The 27,532-nt window shown below is 43.8% G+C and overlaps 1 protein-coding gene across 1 annotated transcript; it reads right to left on the bottom strand.

Annotated features, from left to right (window-relative positions):
• Nucleotides 1-6: 6 nt before the first annotated feature.
• Nucleotides 7-27,532, bottom strand: LOC126409082 (mucin-4-like). The gene is made up of 46 exons (XM_050074983.1): nucleotides 27,407-27,532; nucleotides 27,246-27,267; nucleotides 25,551-25,811; nucleotides 25,187-25,453; nucleotides 24,805-25,074; nucleotides 24,467-24,727; nucleotides 23,429-23,689; nucleotides 20,302-20,562; nucleotides 19,948-20,208; nucleotides 19,485-19,745; nucleotides 19,134-19,394; nucleotides 18,778-19,038; nucleotides 18,423-18,680; nucleotides 17,683-17,949; nucleotides 17,334-17,588; nucleotides 16,975-17,238; nucleotides 16,609-16,869; nucleotides 16,242-16,499; nucleotides 14,583-14,843; nucleotides 14,218-14,475; nucleotides 13,855-14,124; nucleotides 13,508-13,765; nucleotides 12,672-12,932; nucleotides 12,316-12,576; nucleotides 11,924-12,184; nucleotides 11,427-11,681; nucleotides 11,067-11,333; nucleotides 10,671-10,931; nucleotides 10,330-10,587; nucleotides 9,742-10,008; nucleotides 9,391-9,654; nucleotides 9,034-9,297; nucleotides 8,404-8,661; nucleotides 8,053-8,313; nucleotides 7,504-7,761; nucleotides 7,128-7,388; nucleotides 4,533-4,790; nucleotides 4,161-4,424; nucleotides 3,815-4,078; nucleotides 3,453-3,722; nucleotides 2,424-2,684; nucleotides 2,073-2,333; nucleotides 1,692-1,982; nucleotides 1,056-1,292; nucleotides 877-930; nucleotides 7-743 (listed from the first exon to the last, which is right to left on the bottom strand). The coding sequence occupies exons 1-46, from the start codon at nucleotides 27,458-27,460 to the stop codon at nucleotides 448-450; spliced, it is 11,424 nt and encodes a 3,807-aa protein (XP_049930940.1). The 5' UTR covers nucleotides 27,461-27,532; the 3' UTR covers nucleotides 7-447.

Genomic DNA, 27,532 nt, shown 5'->3' with positions numbered 1-27,532 from the left:
ATAGTATTTTTGATGATTTTATTAGAATGTCTGAAAATAATTTCCATATTAAATACACATTTAGAAATGGTAAAAAGTAAATACTCTGGACATGTGAAACACTTCCTGATATATTAACTTTCAGATACTAATATATAATTTACAAAAGTGATTAAAATATGTAAAAGCAAGAGGAACAAAGCCCTAGATACAAAACAACCTCAACCAACAGCAGACAAAAGATCAATGAAGGCTTTTTACATGCATAGAGTAGAGAAATCCTTTGGGCTCGGGCATCTTCCATTGTGTCGTGCCTTATGAAACTATTGTGCAGCTTATGGCAGGTAAATGTCACAAACCCATGCTAATTCCCATGTGCTACTAGTCTTAAATGTCAAAAACACTGTCACCTTGACAGTCACACCATCACATTTTAATCGGGATATGTATGCAGATGTCTAGCTTTGTCTACTTCAGTGTACTTTTACCAGGGAAGTCCCTGCCCTGTTTGACGCACACGAGCTCTGACTCTGGTCCGCTGGTTGCAGAGTTCTCAGCCGACACAGAGAAACAGTAGTTAGAGTTCAAGCTCAGGTCAGTGAGAAGGACACGCTCGCCGTACACTGTCATCTCCTGATGCTCACTGGAGTTGCCTTGATTCCTGATAACCAGGTTGTAATGGGTGGCATCATCTACTTGAGACCACTCAATGACAATAACTGATTCTACCTGGGTGACATTCAGCACAGGAGCTGGGAGGCATCCTGGTGGGGAGAGACAAATCAAAGTTGTGAATTAGGTGCCAGTGAATGAGATTGCATTAAAGCTGATATATTTAGGTAAGTACCTCTGTCATTTAGCTTTGAATTGGTAGCTAAACTTTTTATACAAACTCACCATCCTCTGGCATTTGTCCACTGAGATCTCTCCTCCTGCGACCTTGTGGTACCACTAAACAAAAAAGCCTTAGATCAATTACTTTGTCTAAAAGAATACAGAAAATGTGTCCCTTCAAATGTGTCAAATCTTTATACAGAATCCTCTCCATGCTCTCTCACACACACATCAGTACCTACCATTCGTGACACTTGTCTCTTCACTCTCTCCGGCTGTGTTGCTGGCTGTGATCACCAAGTTACTGGAAGCGACGTTAGACAGAGCACAGGACAAGCCCACGGTGCTGCACAGCTGCTCTTTTGGCGTCACACTGTTGTCGTACACCGTGTACGTGGTGGCAAACACTGAGGCGTTCCATGAAACTGTGGCTAAGGAGCTGTTACCACTGTATTCCACGCCTGATGGTGGACAGGGAGCTGGGAGAAGAGAAGAAAGTAGAATCTCAAAACCTGGTTTCAAATGTCATGCTTTTGGAAAGGTTGCCGACCCCTGGTCCAGTTAGACCTCCGATTGTTGATGTAACATTTTAATCACCATTCTGGCTTGTCACAATAGGAATAGAGCAGGTGTATCCTATACAATAAATTATGCCTCTTTTCCATTGAAGTGTCCCAGTAAGCCATGGTGATTAACCAGGGGAGTGTATCTGTGTTCTACTGTGTTCTAAGTCTACTGTCAGGTAGCTGGCTCTGTGGACACCTTTAATTAGTGTACTATAAATACAAGATATTTTCAATTACTCCACTGTTAGCTAAAGGCTTGAAATCCAACATAAATGTTTTCGAACAGTATCTCAAGTGTTCAGTGTCATTTACCTGTTGTGTCATTGAGAGGCACTGATGGGTCACTGGTACCGGCAGGGCTCCTGCTCTCCACTGTCGCAGAGTAGGATGAGCCGCAGGGGAGAGGAATCTCAAAGTACGTCGTGCTTGTCCAATAGGACGAGAGCTCGAACTGGGCTTGGCTATCTCCCAGCAGACTCCCTGTTAACGTCAGCAAGTACTCCGTGTCCGTGCAGGTGATCTCTGTCCAGCTGAATCGCATCACCTGGATCTCATTCTCCATCGGCAACAGCTGCACCTCAACAGCGTCTGGAGGACAGGGAGCTGAGAGAGAGAGGAGGATTTAATGTTGTTGTCCATTTCAGTGCAAGTGTTAACACAGTTATTGAGTGTTACATGCAGCTACTACTATACCTGCTCCACTCTGTACTGGGTCACTGAAGGAGCTGTTGCATGTCCCGTCTGAGGCCTGGACAGAGAAATTATAAACTGTTCCACAATCAAGACCCTGGATGGTGCAGGTGGGACCTGTGCTGTGACAGTAAAGCATGTCTCCATTTCCAGCCTGGGCACAGCTATAGTAGTCTACAGCATTATCTCTGGGTGTCCATGACAGCAATGCAGACTGATTGCCACAGTGGAAAGTGACTGACAGACCATCGGGCTGACAGGGACCTGCACAGAAACCAAAAGATCAGACTGCTGAAAATGATATTATACAGTCATGTTGGGTAACTGTGTGCACTTGTATATAAAGACAAGTACCTGTGGTGACTGTAGCATTCTGGCTGGCCTTGCTGGAGCAGTTCTCGTGGCTGGCAGTCACAAACACAGTATACTGCTGGTCACAACGGAGCTCTGACACGCTGCAGTTACTGGAGGTGGTGTTGCAAGTGTGCACGTGTCCGTCTGCACTCATTGCGACAACATGGTAGGTTTCAGCTACAGGAGAGGGGCTCCAGGACACCAGTGCACTGTGGTCGTCACAGGTGATGTTAACCGCCATGTTCCTGGGTGGACACGGCTCTGTGGAAAAGTTGGAAATAGGTGATGTGTCATATGCCAGGATTTAGCAGCATATGACAGTTGGTGGGTTGTTTGGTCACAGTTAATGAAATCTGATCAAACCCCCAAAACAGTTCTGATGATGCAGATAAGCTGAGTTTTTGAGCATTAACCTTGGATGAATAATACATAGAGATGTCTTTTTAAGTGTGATTTTTGCTTACTTTAATTTAGTCAGAAACAGTAAATATTGTGGAGACATGATCAAGATTTTATGCCACATTTTCAGGGGCTTTATTGGAATCACAAACTCTCATTTCTTTTGTCATATTTTTGTGCTGGTGGGAGGTTAGACAGTGTGGGGTAACCATATACAACCCTGGCATTAGCCCGCCCCTGTTGCTGGCCAATACAACGCAACTCCTATGTGTTCTCTCAGGGAGATGTGTCACCTGGACTGAGTGTCTTATGGAGAGGCACTTACAGGTATAATTAAAAGTAGCCCTTGACATCATGACATTTTGGATGAAATCTGTTTCAGTGAAACCTTTCAGGTCATGATCCCACCACCACTCCAACTCTACACCCACACACCAGAAGAAACAGCCATAATTAAAAGCTCTTTCTCCTTGTCCTTGCTATCATCTACTCAAGAACTTGCTGGCTTCCACTGCACATCAACTTATAAATGAAATGATTAATACTGACTTCCAAATGCAGCCCTGTCCTTCTAAGCTAGTATGTGAAATGATTTAATGCATGACAGAAAACAAACAGAAATCTATGTACCCATGCTTATTCTGTAGGGCGGACTTCTCAGACTGCTGCACTGGTCTGATGAAGCAGAAACGATGATGGTGTAATGGAGGTCACATTGTGCTCCGTGGAGGTAGCAGCTTGTGCCAGTGTTGTTGCAGGATAGGTAGGTATGGTCACTGGCTTCTGCTGTGGCAATATACACAGTGCTTCCATCGCCGCCCTCCATCAGATCCCACTGGACGAGGATGGAGGAATTGTGGCACTGAGGGTATGCAGTGATGCCGGAGAGGGAGCAAGGGGCTGGGGGAAGAGACAGAGTTCATTAAATGACTCCGCAGCATGCATGAATTTATGTTTTCCCAATGGTTCAGCATATTTCATAGATCTGTTACCTGTTTGCAAGTCGATGGTGGCACTTGGCTGACTCTCACATTTGCTGTTTTTAGCAATAACACTGAAGTTATAAAGCACGCCACATGCCAGGTCCTCCACCTCACAGGTAGTGTTGGAGGAGGTGGTGCAGTTGGCTGAGTAGTCCCCGTCACCTACAGCTGACACGGTGTAACTGTCCGCCTCCGGAGCAGCATCCCATGATATCCAGGCAGAATTGGTCACGCAGTCGAGTCTGCCTCTGATACCCTGAGGCTGGCAGGGAGCTAAAAAGTAAACATAACAGTTAAATTTGTGACTGGATGTCTGGGTTTACGTAAGGACGCGTGGTTTTTGAAGGTTTCATACCTGACATGATGCTGTGGGTCTGACTGTGCTGGCTGTGGCAGTCACCTCTGACGGAGATGACCTGAACCCTGTATCTATGTCCACAGGTTACATTGCTGATGGAACATGCAGTGTTGGTGGTGTTACAGGACTCTCTGGCTCCACCGTTGTCTGCAGTTACTGACACCAAGAAGTGGTCTGCTTCTCTGATGGCATCCCAAGAAATCATCATGTCGTTTGATGAACAGCTGACCTCAGCGCTCACATTCTGAGGCGGGCAGGGAGCTGGGAACGAGGAGACATATTAAGTTTAAATAATTTCACATACACAGCACAAAAGTATAAAACTGTAACTGTGTATTAGAGTGTATTTATTGGTGTTTCCTGTCTTACCTGAGTTTAATATCAGAGCCTGACTGGGGATACTAGAGCAGTTGTCATCCATAGCCACCACCTGAACACTGTAGCGGTTGCCACACATGAGGTTGTCCAGGCTACAGCTGAGGTTAGAGGTCTGGCAGCTGATGTTGCTATGACTACTGTGGGCTGTCACTGAGTACTGCATGGCGCCCCGACTGGCAGACCAGGACACCACAGCAGTGTTGTTGGCACAGTCCATCACCGCTGAGACATTACTGGGAGCACATGGCACTGCAGGTAGGGGACAGGAATGGTTAGTCATTACCATAGACTGTAAAGAAATGATGGACCTGGACATTGGTTTGTGGACTCCCATTTTGAAGCTTCCAGTTTGGCATTTCGGCCTTTGGATTTTAAATTCAAACATTAAATGGGTGAGTTATACAAAAATGAATCCATGAATGGGGAAATTAGCTATACAAATCTAAACTGTATTTTATACCAGGATGTAAACATAGTTATTCCTGCTGTGAAGTTGAATATTTTTACATGAGGTTCCATGGGGATTGACTTGCTTTTGGAGCCAGCCTCAAGTGGCCATTCAAGGAACTGCAGTTTTTGGCACTTCCGTGTTGGCTTCATTTTTTAGCCCCTGAGGTTGCTGCTTGATCACAGGCTCCAACGAAAGCTACTCAACCTTGCAGCAAATTTTTCCCAGAGGCCACTCACTAGTATATCAGCGAAAAAAATCCCCTGCAGCCCAAAATGCATTTTCCCCGTAGACCACCACTGTTCAAGAGACGTCTGTAAAAATGTTGACAGGACATCTCGAACTGCAAACAAGATCAATTATGAATCTTTCTTTTCTGAATGTTTGATCCGTGGAGGTTTTATTTTTGTAAAACTTTCCTCAAGCCGAGAAAAGAAGTTTATGAGCAGGGCCAGTGGAAGAAAAACTATAGCGCATATCCAGTGGGCTGCATACGAGCTAGAAAACTTTTGTGGTGTATGCACCAGATGAGAAACTCCATTGGCATTAATAGGTGCCATCTTGGCATCCGATATCTAGTTTTAGTTAATCTATGTATTATCATTACATATTCTGAGAAGAGCATGCATGGGTAATAACCTCATTATGTTGACCTGTAAGTAAAAGTGTAGTATTACTATGGTATACTATGTAGTAAAGGAACAGTTCACCAATTAGGTCAGAAAATGTCACCCTTATTTTACCTCACAACAAAAAAACTAATGTTATGTCCAACTAATGCTGACATTTTGAAACAAAATATAATACAAGACATTACAAACTGGATTAGAACACCTGAAAGGTACATACAGTTATTTGGTGTAATGCATACCGTCATAGGTACACACACTATGGTATGACTGTAGTTCCCATAGACTGATATGGGAGATGATGTACACATATGGAGCTGCAAGTCCAACCGCAGAAATCCTCAAAGTTTAGAGGTTGGTGTTTTTTTCGCTTTTTTGAGCCAACAACTTAAGTGGAGAGATGTCCAACAATGATTAAGAAGTGTTAAAGCCCTCACTAACACCTGAATCCATCAAAAATCAACATAAACTCCCAAATTTGCTCCGAGGTAAGATGCTAACATTGACTACCTTTAGCTAGCTTAGCACGTTAGCTTACAACGACGGTTGGCTATTAATTCCAAGTGACGTATGTAAATCAACATGGACTCCGAGGTAAGATGCTAACGTTAACTCCCTTTAGCTAGCTTCGCACGTTAGCTCACAACGACGGTTTCATATTAATTTTAAGTTACTTATGTTTTAACTTTAAGTTAGGTAGTTGTATAACATTTGAGGTTGTTCTATAAAGAAATGGGATAATTTAATTTTGCACTGATTTAAATCATATAATTTACCGGTATTAGATAATAAAGGCTGCTAATGCTAGCTTAAAACCTTGACCGGATGTTACCTTACTGTGGAACTAAGGCTGCATTGATATTATTTTGACAGATTTCGCAATCTGAGTCACCATTTTAGTGTTAATGGTAAAATTTACATTTCATTTTCACTGAAAGAAATCTAAAAATTATGATAATGTGATTTTTGCTGGGGTCAGTATCAAACAAGCATGCTCTATTAGGTCTGACATTTAATTTGTAGAACCGGGCATGTCCTCTGCATCACAATCTTTCATGTGTAATGGTATACTGTGACACATTTTAAAAAGTTGAATTTCCTTTGCTTTGATTTGATTACACTTGGCCTTATTTGGGTGGATTATGCAGCTCTATGTAATATATATTTCAGGAGTTACTATCTTAAATCTAAACCATATTTGCCATGTAACAGAAGTTTCCTTTTACACAGTTTGCCCCCTAAAACAGCTTAACATGTCCCTGAAATGGAGTAAAATTAAATTGGCTGGCAGCTAATAATGAAAATGCTGCACAAGCTGGTTGAAATAAAATTACTAGATAATTTTGAATGCTGTCCTGATTAAATCTAAATTGGTTTTGGACCCTGTGCTGCATTGTGTGAGTAATAAATACTGTAGGAATGATAAAAGGAGAAAAGGAAATCATACCAATGAGATCTTGATTACAAAGACAAAGCCTAGTAACCCACAGTCTATTTTTAAATCCTCACCTGACTGCAGACTTGTGGTGTGACTGGAGGTGATGTTACACTGCTGGTTGGAGGCTGTGACTGACACTGAGAAGTTGTGCCCACAGGTCAGACCAGGGACGCTGCATTCATTAGAGTCGGACATGCACATTTCTGAGATGCCAGTGTCTGTCTGCATGGTGGCTGTGTAGTAGTCTGACCCATTGCTGGCCTGCCAGGTTACCATGACGATGCCAGAGAGACAGTCCTGCATGGTGGAGACTCCTGAAGGTTGGCATGGCCCTGGGAAAAGCAAGGTAAAAGTTAATCTTAGACCAGTTTGAACTCACTTTTACTGTTACATAATATTTTTAATCTGTTTGCCTTTAAAAGTGAAATATATCTGTCTGGTACGTACATGTCTGTATGGAAGCTGCTGCACTGGAGTTTCCAGGACAGTGCTGGTTGTAAGGTGTGACTGTGAGGCTGTAGTTGTGTCCGCAGGTTAAGTCAGAGAAGTGGGCTGTTGTGGCGTTAGTGGTGAGCCCATTTGTTTTGTTTCCTGACTCTGCTGATACCATGTACAAGTTTGTCCCATTACTGGCATCCCAGCTCAGTGAAACAACCTTCATATCACAGTTCACAGTGGCAGCCAAGTTCTGGGGTGCACAGGGATCTGGAGGAAACAAAGATGACGAATGTTACAAAAGAAATCTTCAACAACATTTAAGTTTTAGTACACCAGCATTCAGTAAACTGGCTATTGGTCTTTGAGCACCACAAGCCGAGTGCCATCTAGTTCCATTATATTAGAGACACAGCAGACATCTCCAGCCAATATCTTCAACACTCGGCAAGTCACACTAAATCAATCTAGACTGATAAATAGCACTACAGGTGAGAGGAAAACTAGGATTTTTTTATTTTTGGGGTGAACTGTCCCTTTAACAAACTTTGCACAACTAACCCATATGGATGACAGAGCTGTTGCTGGGCAGGCTGGTGCAGTTTCCATCCTTTGCTCTCACGACAACAGTGTACTCCTCTCCACAGTGCAGACTGTTCCATGTGCAGGAGGTGGTGTTGGTGCGACACTGGTGGGGGTGGCCGTCGAGCCCAGTTGCTACGGCAACATATGTTTCAGCACCATCACTGGGCCCCCAGCTGACAGAGCCCATGTTAAACTCACACTGTACATAGGTCGTCACATGGTGGGGGATACATGGAGCTGGGGAGAGAGGAAGGTGGTGAACTTTAATTCACACAAGCGTGACAGAAGTTGTGCATGTGTGTTGTGGTGCAAGATATAAGATCGTACTAGTTTTGAAGAAGGCAGGGCTGCTGGGGACGCTGTAACACTCGTTGCCTTCTCCTTGTACAGTGACATTGTAGTCCTGTCCGCATGGTAAAGCAGCTGTCAGAAGGGTCTGGGTTGTGTTGTGGGTCTCCACATATCCAAGGCTCCCGGTGGCCGTTACTAAGTAATTCACAACACCATTTGCTTGGTGCCAGGAGATCTGGACCTGCTCACTCTGACAGAGCGCCTGAGCAGATACAATCACAGGCTGGCAAGGCTCTGAAGGGAGCGTAGGAACACAGAGAAACGATTAGACGATTATCAGTCTAGAAATACAACTAGAGCTGAAATGTTAAGTGGATTATTCGATTTGTAGATGGACACAAAATTAATCTGCAACTATTTTAATAATCAATTTATTGTTTAAGTAATGCTGCTTTTCCTCGATCACATGAAGCAAACAGAATTTCTTTTGTTGGTCAGAAAAAACAAGATGTCTGAAGATGTCACCCTGGACTCCGGAAAGCTGTGATGGGCTTTTTTTTTTTTTTTTTTTTTTTTGACATTCTATAGACGAAAGGATTAATCGTTTAATCACTTTATTACTTTTCACCACTGAATAAAACATAATCAGTTTAGCTTCCACAGTACCTGTTTGGATGGACACAGAGCTGCTGGCCTGGCTACGGCAGCCTTGACTGTGTGCTTTCACAGTGAAGTTGTACGTCTCTCCACAGTCTAGACTGGCAAACTGACAGGTAGAACCTGTGGAGTTACACGTCTGCACCTGCCCTCCTGATGTCTTGGTGGCACTTGCTACATACAGTTCAACATCAGACCTCTCCTCCCAGGACAGGACGGCGGTGCGGGAGCCACACTGCAGGTCGACAGCTACGCGCTGAGGAGGACAAGGACCTACAAAGACGTGTTGAAAGGTGAAGGTTAAATCTTGAATAAGTAAAACTGACTGACAGTTGCCACTGATGAGGATTTGCTTTAACCACTCACGTGTGGTGAGGTTGGTGTGCATCGGCGCTGTTAGGCTGCACTGTGTGTTGCTGGCGGTCAAGCTGATGTTGTAGGTTTCACCGCAACTTAAACCTGTCACGTTACAGCGGTTCTGCTGAGTTTCACACAGAGTCTGAAGACTTCCACTGACAATGGCTGTCAGGGAAAAGTTTGCTGCGCCATAAGTAGCATTCCAGTAGACAATGGCAGCACCTTCAGAGTTACAGTCAACCTCTACGTCTATTTCTCTGGGCAGACAGGGAGCTGAGGATACAGCATGAGAAAGTATATAAATTAATGCCAAAAAAACAAATGGACCAAAAATTAGATTTATACTGATTACATCATTACCTGATGTAAGGGTGGTCACTGTGCTGTCAGAGCTGTTGTACTGCTGACCCAGCGCCTTGACCCAGACGTTGTACACTGTGCCACACATCAGTCCTGAGACAGCACAGAAGGTGTCTGTGTCTGTGCCGACACAGGAAGTTGCATGGCCATTTTGGTTGTCGAAATAGGCGACATAACCCACAGCGAGGTCACTTTGCTCCCAGGAGACTGTCGCTGTGAGTTGTTCACACATCATACTGGCTCCAACGTTGGTGGGTGGGCAGGGCTCTGAATGAAGAAATTAATACACATTTTTAAGCATTAGGGAAAGAGAAATAGAAAGCTATACCTGCATGTAGTGACATATTTTAAACATTCCAATCAGATGACTATAGAAGCCCATTTTCGCCAGTGGGAAAAAACAAAACTGTGAGTCATTATGATCAGAAACTCGCTCAAAAAAGTATTGTTTCCTCATTATTTTGAGATATGTCATTATCTTGGGAAAGTTTCTTAATACAGTGACTTAAAGGATCTTTCATTTTGTTTTTAATCTTTAATCTTTTAGTCTTTAATCACTTGTGAAAATGGGCTTTCCTATGGACGAACCTGTCATGAGGCGGTAGGGTTCAGAAGTCACAGTGCTGTTGCAGGCCAGGTTTTGTGCCATCACAGTCACGTTGTAGATCTGACTGCACTGCAGGCCATTCAAGGAGCACATGGTGTTGGTGGTGTTACAGGTGACCATGGAGCCCTGGTCAGTCACAGCCTGGACAGAGTATGAGCTGGCACCTCTTGCTGCCCCCCACATCACCTGGGCAGTGCTCACATTGTAGTGGACAGAGAGACTCATAGGGGTACAGGGCTCTGGAAGGAGAGAGGATTAAGTTAGTGGCAGTAACACAATGGCTGACATGCTACAAAAAGACACTCAGGTGAACATCCTGTACCTGTGGTGAGGCGTCCTGCCATTTGAGCAGTGTTGTTGCAAGTATCTCCCAGAGACTTCACAGTGACATTGTATTCTTCTCCACATTGCAGGGAGCTCAGCTCACAGTTGGTGTGGTTGGTGGTGCAGCTGGTGGTGTGGCCTGATGAAGCTGTAAGCTCAGCAACATAGGATGCGGCCCCGACGCTTGGCTGCCAGGATATGATCGCAGACTGGGACTCGCAGTCCATCATGGCTTCGATGCTGCTCGTCTGGCAAGGTGCTGTGGGATTTATATCAATATATGGTGAAGAACAAATATCCATACACACATTAAACTCACTCACCCTCACACTAAATCTAAATAACTTTGTTCATGTAATATGTGTAAATCTATATAAATCGAGTATGTCTTTACCTGATGTAAAAGTGGTCACTGTGCTGTCAGAGCTGTTGTACTGCCGTCCTAAGGCTTTGACCCAGACGTTGTACACTGTGCCACACACGAGCCCCGAGACAGCACACTGTGTATCTGTGTCTGTTCCAACACAAGAAGCCTGGTGGCCATTCTGGTTGTCAAAATAGGCAACATAACCCACAGCGAGGTCGCTCTGCTGCCAGGAAACAGTCGCAGTAAGTTGTTCACACGCCGTACTGGCTTGAACATTAGTGGGTGGGCAGGGCTCTTAAGGAAGTGAAAACACACACATTTAAGTGTCACAAAAGCAGTACTGTAAATATTTTCACACACATATCTTTTCCTGATTAGATGACAAACCTGTCATGAGGTGTTGGGTTTCAGAGATCATACTGTCACAGGCCAGGTTTCGTGCCATCACAGTCACGTTGTAGATCTGACTGCACTGCAGGCCACTCAGGGAGCAGCTGGTGTTGGTGGTGTTACAAGTGACCATTGAGCCCTGGTCAGCCACAGCCTGGACAGAGTATGAGCTGGCACCTCTTGCTGCCCCCCACATCACCTGGGCAGTGCTCACGTTGTAGTGGACAGAGAGATTCATGGGGGTACAGGGCTCTGGGGGAAGAAAAAGATGCTGTAGTTTGAGTTTTGTTCAAGCAAAATGCCTGAATGACTGATGCCTGATTACCCTTTAAGACTATGACAAGGATCTGGCATCAACTCATCTTTACTTTACATGTACAGATATATTCTTGGTCACAGATGTTTCCATGGTAGATGATGACTATCACTGTGTGCTGACTGGGATACTAAGACTCCCTCAGGTTTCAGCAGTGTGTGGTTTGAGTCATACTCACCTGTAGCAAGCCTGGCAGGGGCGCTGGCAGGGCCAGGACAGCCAGTGTGCATTGCCTCCACAACAACAGAGTATTCCCCTCCACAGATCAGGTCATTGAGGGTACAGGACGTGCCCATCTCACTGCAGGAGGAGTTATGTCCACTTGTGGAGATTGCCTGGACGCTGTAGGCTGTGGCTGCAGCTGCACTACTCCAGCTGACCAGAGCGTTACGTGTAGTGCAGTTAATTTTAGCAGACACATTCGTGGGAGGACATGGGGCTAGAAAAGAAGAGAGGCACGTTAGAATAGAGGACACTGGTGGAATAGAGCTAATATAAAAATACATTAATCCATACTAAAACTGATGTAAAAGTGTATATCCACAAAAACAAGTGGCTTAATCAGCGTACCTGTGAGCTTCTCTATAGGAGTGCTCATCTCGCTCATGCACACATTAGTGTGTCCCATCACAGTGAAAGTGTAGAGCTGACCACAGCTCAGGTCCAGGAAGGAGCATCTGTTCTCAGTGGAGTCACAGGTGGAGTTAACACCTGTAGCAGACGTGGCTTTGACAGTGTAGTTCTGTGTTGTGGTGCCCTGCTTCCATTTTACTGTCATAACGTTGCTGCTGCAGTTCTGGTCGACAGTTGTGTTCTCAGGTTTACAAGGAGCTAGAGGTGGTTGAAAGAAGAGGAACATTGTCATTAAAACCATTTAATTTATCCTTTAGCAGCATCATTTATGTACATGAAAGAGCCGCACTGACCGGACTGAACTTTGTAGTCAGAGCCAGCGATGGTTTTGCAGTGAACGGAAGAGGAGGTGACGACCACCTCGTAGACCTTGCCACACAGCAGATCATGAATGGAGCAGGAGTTGGACGTTGAGTTGCAGGAGGCTCTGTGTCCATCAGTGCTGATGGCCCAGGCGGTGTAATTGTCTGAGCCTGGGGTCTGTGTCCAGCTCACATTCATAACGTTGGTGTCGCACTGTAAGTCGGCTAGGACGTCTTCTGGGAGACAGGGAGCTACGGGACAGAGAGTTTGATCACAGATAAGGGCACAGCAGTGGTTCTCAGAGTATTTCATTAATGTCCCCTGTGAAATATTTTTCCAGCCAAGTACCCATTGTAGATACATTTAGATTTTAAGCTTATTTTTTGGGTGTTTTCTTGCCTTTATTGACAGAACAGCTGAGGACTGCCAGGAAAGGTTGGTGAAGATTATCTTGCTGAACAAAACATGTAAGCATCATAAACGCCTGTCAAAATCCCACAGGCTATTTGATGAGGGAACCAGGGCGACGCTAACATCCACGTCAGCCTACAGAAAAACGCCATTCCTGGAGCACTCAATGGCATGTCCCCATTGAGAAACATTGCTCTACATTATATGTACACAGAAAAGTTATGTTGACATTGTGAGATTTGATATGAGTGACTAAACTGGTCATTAGTTATAACCACTGCTTGGTGACAAAATGAGCATTGATGGCTCCAGGACATTTTCATTTTGATCTACAAAGGGACAATGTTAATTTGTCTTATTAGTGAATTGACTGATTTGTCATTGGTGATTACTTTTGACTGTCCTTGTATCTTACCGGAGTCAAAGTTAATGTCAGCATGTTGGCTGCTGTTGCAGCTTTCTGTGGAAGCCACCAGTGTAGCCGAGTATGACCGGCCACAGTGGAGTTTCACAGCGCAGGAGGTGTCATTGGAGGAGCAGGATGCGATGTGGCCGTGCTCTCCTGTCACCTGAACAGTGTAGAAACCTGCTCCACTGCTCTCAGACCAGGAGAAATTCCCTTTGTTTGTGCCACAGTCCACACGAGCAGTGAAGTTGGTGGGCTGACAAGGGGCTGATAGAAAAAAAAACTGATTTTAGATTATGATCATTTTTTACTGCAGGTAAAACTCTTGCAGATGTTGCCATAGAAACACATCCTACCAGTGCTGATTTCTATGGGTGGACTGTAGCTGCTGCGGCAGTTTCCATCCTGGGCTGTGATGCGGAAAGCATATCTCTGTCCACACATTAGGTTGGTCAGTGTGTGTGAGGTATTAGAGGTAGTGTGCACCGATGCGGGGAGTGTGCTGCCTATTCTCTCGACTTGTAAAGCGTAGGTGGCCCCAGGAACTGGACTCTGGTCCCATGTGAGTGTCATTGTGTTGGTATTACAACTGACTTGGCCCGTCAAGTTAGTAGGTGGACACAGAGCTAGGATAAGAGAGGGAAATTAATAAGAAAAGTGTCACAACATCATTGCTGCGTCTGTGTTTCCTCATTTATGACATTAGAGTTTCCTCTCACCTGTTCTCAGCTGCACGGCTGAGCTGGGCTCGCTCCAGCAGCCCCTGTCCACAGTCACAACAGTAACAGCATAGCTTTCCCCACAGTGGAGGTGAGTGAAATTACATGAGTTGGAATTGTTTGAGCTGCAAGTGTGATTGTGTCCATCATCTGCAGTTGCTATTGCAATGTACATGTCGGCCCCTGTTACATGAGACCAAGAGACAATGCTGTCCTCGCACGCTGGAGACACAGTGACGTTACTGGGAGCACAAAGACCTGGAGAGAAGGGAAGGAAAAACGGGTTTAACGTTGTCTCACTGAGTTGAAATGTAAAGATATATTTGTTACAGAACATGGGTATCTAACTTAAAATCTTTCTGCACCTGCTTTAAAGCGATAAACTGCACTTGGGAGTCCTGTGCATGTCTGAGAGTACGGTGTGACAATGATGTCGTAGGTTTCACCACAGTGGATGTCGGGTAGCTGACAACTGGTAGTGTTGGTGCAGCAGTGGTGTGTGTGTCCATCCTGGCCTGTCGCTGTCATATTGTATCCTACAGCACTGGGGCTTCCTACCCACGAGACCAGGGCTGAGTGATTATAACAGACCAGTGTGGCGCTAACGTTCTGCGGGGCACACGGGACTGTGGAGTGAAAAAAAGGCAGGGTGACAAAGTGTTTATTAACGTGCAGCAACTGACATTTTGTTACGTTCAGCAGTTAAATCAGTTGCTCAACATTTTGGGATATACACTTATTTGCTTTCTTGCCAAGGTTAAATGAGAAGAATATCACAGCTCAGTCTTGTTTGTTAATATGTCCAAGAACAACATGTAAAAACCTTAAGTTGTGGTTTTAGGGGGTTGTATCATAGACTGTGTAAAAGTAGTGGATATAGCCTCCAACGTGGATCCTTAAACCTGTATTCTTTCTACGGCCAGCAGGGGACGACTCCACTGGCTGCAAAAAGAAGTCTGATTGAAGTCTATGAGAAAATGACCCTACTTTTTACTTGATTTATTACCTCAGTAAACTTTTTCCTAATGAGCTTATGGTCTCAGTTGATAGTTTTAACTCTTCTTCAATACAGCATGATGTTTATTTTGTAAATTATGGTCCCATTTAGAGAAAAACAGACGATAAAGCAGGGTATGCTTTAGAGCGTGGCTACCATGGTGACTTGTTAGTCAAGATAGATGCACAGCAATACATATCCATTGCACTGGGTTCGTTTAAATAGCCATGAACTGGTTAGTTTTGGGGTGTTGTCTGTGTGTTTGTCCTAGAACTTTTGATTTTTCTCACAGTTTTCAGTTCATGAAAGTTAATTTTAACATTTTGGTTGCCTAAAAATGTCGGTGTTGGTTTTATTAAAACAAACTCTGAGTTGGTTGTTCATTTTTCTTATCAATAGATTTTGTATTAAGTCTTTTTTTTTTGCTAGCCAAAATTATCATCCCACTTAATATCACAGTTATGTGAATTATGGATGCACCTTGCTAACCAAGCTAGTGCTACCGTTAGCTGATAACCTCAGGTTCTCCTTCAGGTTCTCAGTCAGATCCATCCCTCGCTCCACCACAGCTCCACCTTCTCATCCACATATTGTCAGTTCTGCATTAAAATAATCAACATGGTGACTGCCAAAATAGAGGCTTTAAAACAGCCTATGTTTTACAACGTCATGGTGATGATTGATGATGGTTCAGTTTTTAAATAGATTAAACAAAAGACATATAATGCTAATTGCTTATTGTTGTGTTTTAGAGTTGCTAGTCGTGGATTTTGATACCTCCAGAAAGAGCCAGGCTAGCTATTTCCCCATTTCCAGTTTTTATAATAAATTAAGATAACCTGGCAGTGGCTGAAGCTGTGCATTTATTTGACAGACATGAGGGTGGTATCAATCTTCAAAGAAATAAGTGTAATTTCCAAAATGTCCAACTACTGCTTTAAAACCACCCATTTCAAGTACCTCTGTAACAGTCAGTTAAATCATTTCTTTGACTTGTTTATGAGAACAACATAAGCGGAAGAATTACCTGTTTCAAGAGATTCACTGACACTTGGGAAGCTGCTGCACTGCGCCCCCTGAGCCTGGACCGTTAAATTCAAATCCAAGCCACAAGGAAGATTTTGGAACGTACAGCTGGTATTTGTAGTCTGGCAGCTATCCTGATACCCTTCTCCTCCTACCTGAGCTAGGAAGCTGAGGCTTCCCTCAGGGTCAGTCCAATTGAACACTGCTGTGTTAGCGCCACATGTATATTGCTTTGACATGATAGCTGGAGAACAGGGGGCTGGAAAGAAAGCAGAAGAAACAGTGTATAGCTGTGGGTTTACCGGGAAGCGAGAAATTCCTTTTTCACATATATACGGCATGTTCTCTCTCACCATGCACACACTCACCCGTGGTAATGTTGGTGCTGGGGCCAGGTGCACTGTCACACTGGTGTCCTCGTGCAATGATTGTGGTTGTGTAGGTTTCACTGCACAGGAGGTCTGTCAGGGTGCACATAGCAGAAGCTGAGCTGCACGAAACTGTTTGCCCGTTTGTAGCCGTGGCATTAACCACATAACCTGTGGCATCAGCCATCGGCATCCATGACAGAGAGGAATAACTGGTGCCACAGATCAGGGTGCTGTTCTGGATAGAGGGAGAGCAAGGAGCTGAGAGAGAGAGATGAAAGGGAGAATGAGTTAAGACATAAGAAATATATTTTCTCTTTGAATTTTCTCTTTAACTTAAGTCTGTCCAGGTTCCCTCTTTCCTACCTGTCATCAGGACTGTACTGATGCTTCCAGTGCTGTTACAGGTGGCATCCTCAGCTATCACAGTCAGGTTGTAAACTCTTCCACACTGCAGCTGGTTCAGCTGACAGGAAGTTGTACTGCTCCTACAGGAAGTATAATGCTGAGAGCTATCCTCTTGAGCGAGTACAGTGTAGGCCACGGCCCCAGCAGCAGCTTCCCAGGACACCGTGGCCGTGTCTGAACCACAGTGGAGGATGCTTGTCACATTGACAGGGTCACATGGTCCTGGTGGAAGACGTAGAGAGAGGATATGTGTCACATGATGTGATCCAAGTCAAGAAAATGCTTTACATGAAATGTACAAAATATGTAAAGGCAACCTGTCGTCAAAGCAGTTTGACTCGGAGAGCTGGTGCAGTTGCCCTCGGATCTCACTGTGATGTTGTACTGACTGGCGCACTGCAGGCCGGAGACAGAACATGTGAGGTTTGATGAGGAGCAGGTTTCGGAGAAGCCGTTGGGGCCCGTCACTGTCGCTATGTAGGAGGTGGCACCGAGAGAGGCGTTCCAGGAGGCCAGAAGAGAATTTGTGCCGCACTCTGTCACAACTTTTAAGCCCTGAGGAGGGCAGGGTGCTGGAAGAAGATATTACAGTGCATGACATCAATCAAAGTAACAATTTTTAGATCATGGAAATTATCATCCTTAGATCATCAACATCTTTATTACCTGTCTCAACCATCTGCGGGAGGCTGATTGGTCCACTGCAGCTGCCAGAAGATGCTCCGATGGAGACATTATAAACGTGTCCACACTGGAGACCACTCAGCCTACAGCTGCTGCTGCCAGTGTGGCACATGACTGAACGGATATTTCCAGCCAGCGGCACAGCAGTGACACTGTAGTTGAGGGACACAGCAGAAGTGACCCAGCTGACCGTTGCGTCATTGGTGCCACATATCAGATTTGTTGTGATGTTCTCTGGAGGGCATGGTACTGACAGAGACAGAACATTATGTGAATTAGTCAAAATAATACTTCTCAGGCAAACCTGGAAGTTCTTAAAGGTACGGTTTGGCATTTTGGGAAGTATGCTGTCTTTTTAGGCTGAGAGATAAATGGGAAAATTGAAACTACTGGCTAAACATGAATCTACCACCAGCAACGGGTTAGCGAAGGGTAGTACAGAGACAGGAAATGGGGTAAATGGTGGGCTTGGGTCCATCCAAATATTCTAAAAACTACCTACAAGCACCTTTAATTTTTAACATTTATAAACATATAGGCTTGCATTTTATGGGACTCACTACTAGAAACACTGATCTAACATCAGTTAGCTGGCTGAAAGTAATTTCAGATAATCCCTTAGTATCTGTTTAAACCTGTTGAGCTTTTCCACATCAGTGTGAGTGCCTGTCACAACAGTGTGGTAGGTTTTACCAAATGTGGCTCAACCTCTCTCTCAGTACCTTGATCTTGCCTGAAGGGGGCACTGGAGTTGCTGACACAGATGCCATCAGACGCAGTGACAGTGATGTCATATGCCTGGCCACAGATCAGGTTACTCAGCGTGCAGTTGGGGCTGGGGCTGCTGCAGGTGAGGGTCTGTCCGTTGCTGGTTGCTTCCATGACATAGCTCACTGCATTCACACTGGGGGGCCAGAACACATGAGCAGTGGCAGCGCTACACATCAGGTGGCTGGATACATTAGAGGGAGAACATGGCTCTGGAGAGGGAAACAAATAACACTTTTTTTATAAGCCTTATGAATGACAGCACATGTTTTAAAAACACTCTCTTGGTGGTGGTCAGTGTTGTGTTACCTGTGTTCAAAGGAACAGTGTCACTCAGTTGACCTGTACAGTTGTCATCAGCTCCTGAAACACCAACAGTGTAAACCTCCCCACAGTGAAGTTCAGGGAGGCTGCAGGATGTTTCATTGGTCGTGCACTCTGATCTGTGACCTCTGCTGCTCACAGCGACAGCAGTGTAGTATTTGGCACTGTCACTAGCCATCCATGACACAGGAACAGGATCAGGAGCACACGTGTGCACGGCTGTGATGTTTGTGGGAGGACACGGCACTGAAGGGAAATAAATATAAAGGAGATATTTTAAACTCAAGTAAGTCCCGCTGCTGTGTCTGTGCTTTTAACGTTGACAAATCTGCGTTTCTCACATGATTGCACCGTGACCTCTGTACTCGGCAGACTGAAACACATCCCGGTGACGGAGAAGACGGTCACCATGTAGGAGCTTCCACACAACAACCCCCCAGTGGTGCACTGTGTGTCTGAAGAGTTACAGTGCAGAGGCTGACCCATTCCTCTGGTGATGACAGTGGTGTAGTTCTCTGCAGGAACTGAGATGTTCCACGTGACCATCAGCTCACCGGTTGCACAGGTCACACTGGCGCTCACATCCTCAGGACCGCATGGCACTAAAAGAAATGGAGACAGGGCATCATCAGTTATTTGTAATATTCATTATTCTTCCAGACAGAAACAGTTCACCCCTCTTAATTTACTACCTGAGTCCATGCTGATGGGTGTCGAGGTGGACGGACAGTTTCCATCATTGTAGGTGACAATGACACTGTATGTCTTTCCACAGGGCAGAGAGGTGATTTTACAGTTGTTGACAGTGTTGCTGGTGCAGTTGAGCTGAGCGCCGCTCTGATCCTCTATGGTTGCTGTGTAGAGGCCTGTGGGCTGATGGTTCTGCCACACTATCAGAGCATGGTTGGCGTCACAGTCTCTGAATGCCTCAACGTTGGTTGGAGAACAAGGAGCTGATGGAGAAGCAGAGGATTCAGTCAATTAGATTTACAGTGTGTCTGACTGTGGCACATTTTTAAAGATGCAGTTCATTTGGCATCACTGGGAGAAAAATAACCAGCATTTCCAGTTAATACAGATCTTGTGTCACAGTGTCTTCTTCCTGATAACACAATCATGAATCCAATTGTAATGTAATCCAACCCTCTGACCTACCTGTCATAAAGGTGACCTCCTGGCTGGCGCTGCTGTTGCACTTCAGGTTGGTGCCAACAACGCTGGCAGTATAATTCTGTCCACATCTCAGGTCCTCAATTAGGCAGGTGGTGCCCATTGAATTGCAGCTATGCGTATTCCCGTTTGCATCTTCAGCAACGGCAATATAGAATATAGCACCGATGTTTGTCGTCCAGTTGACTCTAGCAGAGTCCTGGCTGCAGTCGACTGTTGCTGAGACGTTGATTGGGGCGCAGGGAACTGGAGAGCGGAGAAAAGTTTGGCAAATAAATCAGAAAAACAGAGTATTTGTGATGTCATATGTTAGTATCATGGAGCTCCCACAGTTCGTACCAGTCTGAGCAACTTCTCCCAACACCCTGCTAGTGGAGCAGTTGTCATTGGAGGCGACGATCCACACGCTAAGGTGTTCACCACACGGCACCCCGGTTACTGCACAGCTGTTGGAGGAGGAGGTGCAGTTGTAGGTTTCTCCAGTGTTGCCCTGTGCTTCTACAGTGTAGGAAAGAGCTCCAGCAGCAGAGTCCCAAGTTGTGATCAGCATTTCAGAGTGACACCCAGCCCCTGTCCTTATGTTTGTCGGTAGACAAGGAGCTGGAGGAAAGGAGAGAAATAAAGCCTTACTTATGCTGGGTTGAGACGACACGATATTGGCCTGATTATAGCCTGATGCGGGCGTCCTACGGTGTTGGCTTGGATCGTGAACAACGAGTGTTGTTGCGCAACAATTAAATGTTTCATCTAGGGATGCACAATAATCAGTATCAGCCGATAATGGCTTTAAAATAAACTATCAGAATCGGCCAACATACTTTTTCTTTTTCTGTGGGTGGGAAAAATGTGGATATATCAATAGCAGTATCGGTTATCGGCCAGTTAAGTTGTTTATATTGGCCCATCTGATATTGGCAAAAATTCCAATATCAAGCATCCCTAGTTTTATTCCATGTAGTGTGTCATAGTAGACGGCGACTGACAGAAAGACTAGCATGTTTGATTTGCTTCTGTCTTCCACAGCTCTTTCTGTTACAGCCATCATTCAGACCAATAGGAACACATGGTGATCTATTGCCGTGGTTAACTGTACGGCAACAACACCACAGCCTTTTGATATTTCCTCTATGGACGTTACCATGACAGAGTGAAAAAAGAAAAATGCTGGCTTGAAATAGTAGAGGCACCTCAGCAACCCGGTGAGTACTGCCATTAGTATCAAGCCAGCAAAGAATGTTAATTCTCGTAATGGAGAAGGATCAGGTAGAAAAACATGCCATGATATTCACAAATAGTGTCTGGGTCTTTACTTACCACAACTGTAGAGGATACCAGCTTTATTTGAAACAGATTACAATAGACACGGGTCTTTATTTCTCATTCCCTCTGTATTTTTCTATTTTTATTTTCAATCCATTCCAGTTCGCCCTGTTAAAGGCGCTGTATGTAAGAATGTGGCCAAAACGGTTACTGCACTCAAATTCAAAATACTGCCGCGAGTCCTGTCCGCCCCCCCTCCCCTACAGATTGGAGGTTGTTGGACAGCGGCACGCTGGAGACTGATTTGTTTGCCCACGGGCGGCTGCCGTGGCAGGGCCGCGTCGCCGCGTCCTTGATCTGCGCTTTTCCAGTGGACCGTTCGAGCAAGTCCAGCTTGTCTGCTGCTAACGCTGCTGCCGGGATACAGCTGAGCAGACTGCTAATGCTATGTACCGGGACACTGCTAATGCTGGTTGCTGTGCTGCTGTAGCTCAGTCGTAACTTTAACTGATGCTGAGACTCTACTGACTGCGTGACTGGTAGACGGCGGTGGGTGGCGCAACAGGCCAAAACACAAATTCATATAAACATAAACATGATTTGCGGACCGTAAAATTTTTTTTTTAAATGCGAATATTCTGGCTGTACTATTGTTGTCGGTGAGATCAGTATGTTATATGAACATTATTCCTTAGTCTCTGTGACATATTAGGAGGATTTTACGACTATTTGCTTTAGATTTCTTATATATAGCTCCTTTAAACCATCACGTCATTTCAAACTCAACACTTCCTGTATCTGTTTAAAATTAAAAGCACCTTGTTGTTTCAGTGGAGAGAATATTTTCATATAATAAAAAATACTTTTTTGTGAAACTTTTGCAGAAACTTGTCGTGCAGGATTCAGTGACTTGCACAGTTTTCATGCAGTACTTTAGATGTAGCTCCTGCTGACTGGTGGCACTTTTTTTTTTTACATCACTAAAAATACAGTTTGGCTTAGACATGAACAGCCACAGTTACTGAAATAATTATAAAAATAAAAATAGGACAAGAATAATCCGATGACATCATGCATGTTGTCAAAGACGACGAGCAATGATTGGTTGTGGACCAGTCTCTAATCTGTCATGTCTGTCTGCCAAGTCACGGCAAGATTCTATGACTCCATAGTCACCTAATCTGACATAGTGACTGCCAGAATAGACAAACATATCATGCATTTTCAACACACTCTTATTTTGTCTTTCCTCAAGTAAACATTGGGAAGATGCTCCATTATTTCCATATATACTGTTTTGAATTTCTAATTGTACCAAGCCAGTTTTGTGTAAGAACAACTATATCAGTACTACAGTCTTAAGTCTAATTGTTGGCCAATTTTTGTTAGCAATCAGTTAGCATAACATTAGCTAGCTTATCTTTGTCTGGATGATCTTAAATTCCTGTACCCACTGATTTCCAAATTGGACATGGGCCTCAAAGATTTTAAGTTTTTTAATAGCTGACAGGTGTATAGCCGCTAAACCCAAAGCACCAGATAGACATCAGGGACTGTAACGTCGATGGGTGGCAAGCTGTCAAGGTCTGTAAGTATCAATATACATATAATTTTGCTCCTCTGTCGATAACTTCTCTTTATCATGGGCATTTGTCTTTTGCACATTCTTTAACATTTCTGGAGATGAACGATTGACAGATGCTTATCATTCCAAGATGGGGGCGTCACCCCAGAACTTGTATTCAGTTTTATTAAATTATATTCAACAATCATGTCTGTTCTAAAGCTGAAACATTACCGAAACAGTTAGGCACTTCAGTGTATAACCAACATTATTCAAACAGCAGTGGAGTAATACACACTTGATGCTCAGTTAAATTTAACAAAGATTGACTCATTAGATTGACTCAAAATAAACTACAATGCCCACGTTAATCGTAAGAAGGGAACATGTCAATCACTGCGATGGTGGGGCTCATGTACATGCGTGCATGTCTTTTACGGTAGGGATGACACAGAATAAGATATATCAGGCTTTGGCTAGACTATTTATAATACTTGGTAGGAGGGTCAGTTTATTTTTGGCTTGGGTCTTTTTTTAGGGATTTGTTGACAGTATGAAAAATATAGCATATCACCAAAATGTTCTTGTTATATTTTCAGAAAAGAATTCACAAAAAAGAGAAATAAATCAAATCCTACTCACAGGTCCGGACAAACTCAGGTTGGCTGACTTCGCTGTTACATTCAAAGCTGACGGCGTACACGGTGTACGTGTAGTACTGACCGCAGCCAGTATTAGTGAAGTAACACGTGTTGTCTGGCGTCCTGCACTCGGTCACTCTTCCAGTGTTGTCCACAGCTGTTGCCACGTAGTAGGCGGTGTTGTTGGTGGGCTGCCAGCTAAAGACAATCACATTGCTGGAGCAGTCGTGAAGTGTGTGAGGATTAGCTGGAGCACAGGGGACTGGGGGAATGGAATCAGACATTTAGAGACAATTAATGGGGAGGGAATAAAAGCAAAAGGTGAAATGAGTGGAAAAAATCTGGCTGAATAAGGGGAAAAGAAGAAGAACTATGCAGAGAGGTGTGGAGTTTATATTGATGAGTGAATTTTGTGATGCACTATAGCAGATTCCCTGGCCAGCAAGTCTCTTTCTATTGTTTGAAAGTCCTCGTAAGAAACCTGAGATATGACACCTTTTGTAATTAACCTCTTTGTAGCATTCACCACGTCATCAAAGATGCTTGTGGTGCTGGGTGTGTGTGTGTGTGTGTGTGTGTGTGTGTGTGTGTGTGTGTTAGATATTAGATAATTTCCCTGGGCGGACTGTATATGTGTGTGTGTCCCCTTCCACCTTTTCACTTTCCAGACTGAATCTATAGCTGACCTTTGAGATAACTCCCTGACTTCAATAGACTGTAAAGAGCTTTAGACTGACTGGTGTAGGATGGCAGGTCTTGTTGACTAATGAGAGGGTGTGTTTCACTGCTCATCATGAGAAAAGTCCATAGGACACCATGGGAGGAACCTAAACAACTTCCCATAGGACATACTTATTGTATGGGGAAGGTCTGTGAGAAAGAGCTTACACTATGTCCAGAAGTGTGAGACTGTGTGACAGTGAGAGGTAAAATGAGAAGGTGTGTGCATGCATGTGGGAAACATAAGCATTAAAAAGGGAATGACAAACAAACAGAAGCCACGTTTTGCGGCTTCCACATGAGCAGGTGCTCTGCTCACCTGTCTCGAACAGGGAGGTGGCGTTGGAGGTGCTCTCACAGTCGTCAGAGATGGCCGTCACGTGGACCTGGTACTTCTCACCACATTTGAGCATGGTGATCTGACAGCTGGTGGAGGCAGATGTGCAGTTAAGGGACGCGCCGGTGCCATCGATAGCTGTGGCCCTGTACAAATTGGCCCCGAATACCAAATCCCAAGTCACTGTCACCATGCCGCTGGTGCAGCTGTAGTCCACAGAGATGGTCGTCACTGGGTTAATGGCTGAGTAAAGGAAGTATGACATGTTAATGTTCTGTTTGGTCCTTCTGACAGATGAATTCTGTTTCTAAGATACTCACTGGAGGTGGTGTGTGTAACATTAGAGGCCTCCCCAGGAACTAAGAAGCCATTGACTGATGATACTCCCACTGTGTAGGTGGAGCAGGGTTCCAGGTTGCTGATGTCCATGGTTGTGCTTGAAGTGTTTCTGATGACCGGGGCGTTGCTGGGATTGTCGTTGTCGCTCACGGTCACTTGATAAAGCAGGACTTTACTTACAGAGTTCCACGTCACTCGGGCTGTGCTCCTTCCCGTTGATACAAGAGTCACACCAGTTGGTGGCTGCACCACTTCCAAGAGAAAATACAGGTGTTAATCCACAAATCCTCATTCATGTTAAGGAATTGGCTCAAACATAACTGAGCTCGTAATTCGGCACTTCTGCAATTCATGTACACTTACGCGTTGTGATTGTCCTTGTAGTACTTTTGGCACCTCTTCCAGCACTGTTTGATGAGTAAATATAACAGTTGTAAGTCGTAGAGGGATTTAGGCCATCCACTTGTCCACTCAGGGTCGTGAACGTCTGGTTGTATGTTTGTGCGGGAAAACTAAACAACTTCTCCACAAACAAGTTGTAGTTGTCCGCCCCTATCACATTTGACCACTCAAACTTTATAGATGTACTGGAAATAGCTTTTGAATAGGTGATCTGAGATGTGGCCGGCACTGTGGAAATGCAAGATAAAGTATTGAACATTAGTCAACAAAGGGATTCTTCTGTTTTATTACTTAACTGGCAACTTTTTTCAAATTGCGTCTTTACCTGTCATGGTTATTTCAACATCATGGCACATGATAGTGTAAAACACAAAGACCTTTAGTGTGACTTCATAGACATGTCCGGGTCTTAACCCCTGAATCAGCCTCTGTGTGCTGGGTGCAGACTGCGTCACCACCACCGGGGCGATACTGGTGGAGTTCACAACTCTCAAGTCCAGTAAATAAACTGAGGCTCCTGTGTAGGTGCTCCATACCACATTCAATGTTGATGCTGACGGAGAAGTCACTGACAAAATATTACATCCTGAAAAACAGAAAGAAGAAGAAAATGATCAGTCTAGGAATACCACCTTCTGACTTTTTGAGATTAAAAGGTAAAATTAAACTAATAATGAGCATTTCATACGTGGTTTTGGTTTAATTTTTAGTTTATTGTAGTTATTTTTCATATGGGGAAAAAGGCCAGCCTTCTTCTGTGATGATAATTTCTTAACATCATATAATATATGTGTGTCATTCCTGTTATGCAGCACCATTTTGGCTTCAAAACGTTTTTTGGGGGGGAAAAAATAAAAGAGTTTTACGTTTTATTTTCTCATTATATAAGAATAATAACATGATTAACTTTCAGGAATCATAGAGTGCCAATCTCATGCACTCAACAAAAATATTTATGGCTCGACTTGTTCCTATTTTGCTACAAAGCTAAGGCTAACTTAGCTCAAAATTTTCCAGGGTGGAAAATTTTGAGTTAAGTTAGCCTTAGCTCTGTGAGCGATCCAGATTTCGCTAGCCAACCTTCTACACAGCACTTTTATAACTATACCAAGTATGTCTTTACATTTGGAAAAAAAAAAAATCTCACCAACAGACTTCATGATTTTGCTTGACAGGATGGAATGTTAAGGGTGAGACAAATTAAGATCACTAAACCTTGGGAAGAGGGCTATGCTCACTATACTTTAATCCTTAATGGAAGTGTAAGTCTAAGAGATTGGAAAAAGATTTCAGGGACAATAAATATGACAATAAAGCTAAAAACATGTATAGTTTTTCCTAATATAATCAGAGAGAGTTTAACATGACCTATTATAAAAGAGGAACATGGTAAAATCATGCAGTTCCAAAAAAAGGACAGTAAAGTTAAAAAAAAAGGTTTAAGTTTGCATTATTCTATGTGTATATGATAATGGAGATGTTAATGTATAATTTAAGCCAGTTCATGGGTCAGAAATGCTGCGTAACACGAATGACCCACTTGCTTGCAAAAGACCCTTTGCTGTGTTCAAAATGTCCCATTGCTCACTCTAGTTTAATGCCATCGACTCAGTTCAGTAACATCAAGAATTGTTGTTCTGTAAATAGAAAGACAGAATAAGAAATATGGCCCTCTAGTGGTGAGCAGCAGCTATTATCATTTTCAATTAATCAAATCACCAGTCCATCTAATCCACCTCAAACCTTTTAGTTACTGGCGGTGTGAGCGCTTACTTCCTGCTCATTAGTCAACATCCTTAATTGGAATTCATAAATTGGTGGAACAATTATCTACAAGCAGCTGCTTTCGCTTTTCTTTCTTAATTTGCTTCTGTGTTTTTACCCAATATAGAAAAAATATATCCATATCTGTGTGTATCTGTTTATCTTGTCATATAAGTGAAGGACAAAAATAAATAAAATTAAAAAAGCATCTAGAAATTAGTGTCTCCCTCTGACGTGTAGAACACAGAGCACTCACCTGTGGTCAAAACATGTTGTGTCTACAAAAGAAAAAATAAATTAATTAGAATGTATTACAAAATACTAACATGTTGACATAAAAAATGAAATAAATGTTAAAAAATAGAAATAATAAAGTAAAATATAGTTTAAAGATAGTAATTAATAAAGTATAATTACCTGTATGACAGACAGTAGTATGACTGAAGAATAAAACATCCACATCTTATCCATTGTAATCGTCAGAGTTTCAGTGCGTTACATCCATATGTGGTTCCTGCACACAGCAGCTCATCTGAAATCTTT

Source organism: Epinephelus moara, chromosome 21 (genome assembly GCF_006386435.1).
Source record: "Epinephelus moara isolate mb chromosome 21, YSFRI_EMoa_1.0, whole genome shotgun sequence".
In the NCBI taxonomy this organism is placed as follows: domain Eukaryota; kingdom Metazoa; phylum Chordata; class Actinopteri; order Perciformes; family Serranidae; genus Epinephelus; species Epinephelus moara.
This window is presented reverse-complemented; position numbering and strand designations above follow the sequence as displayed.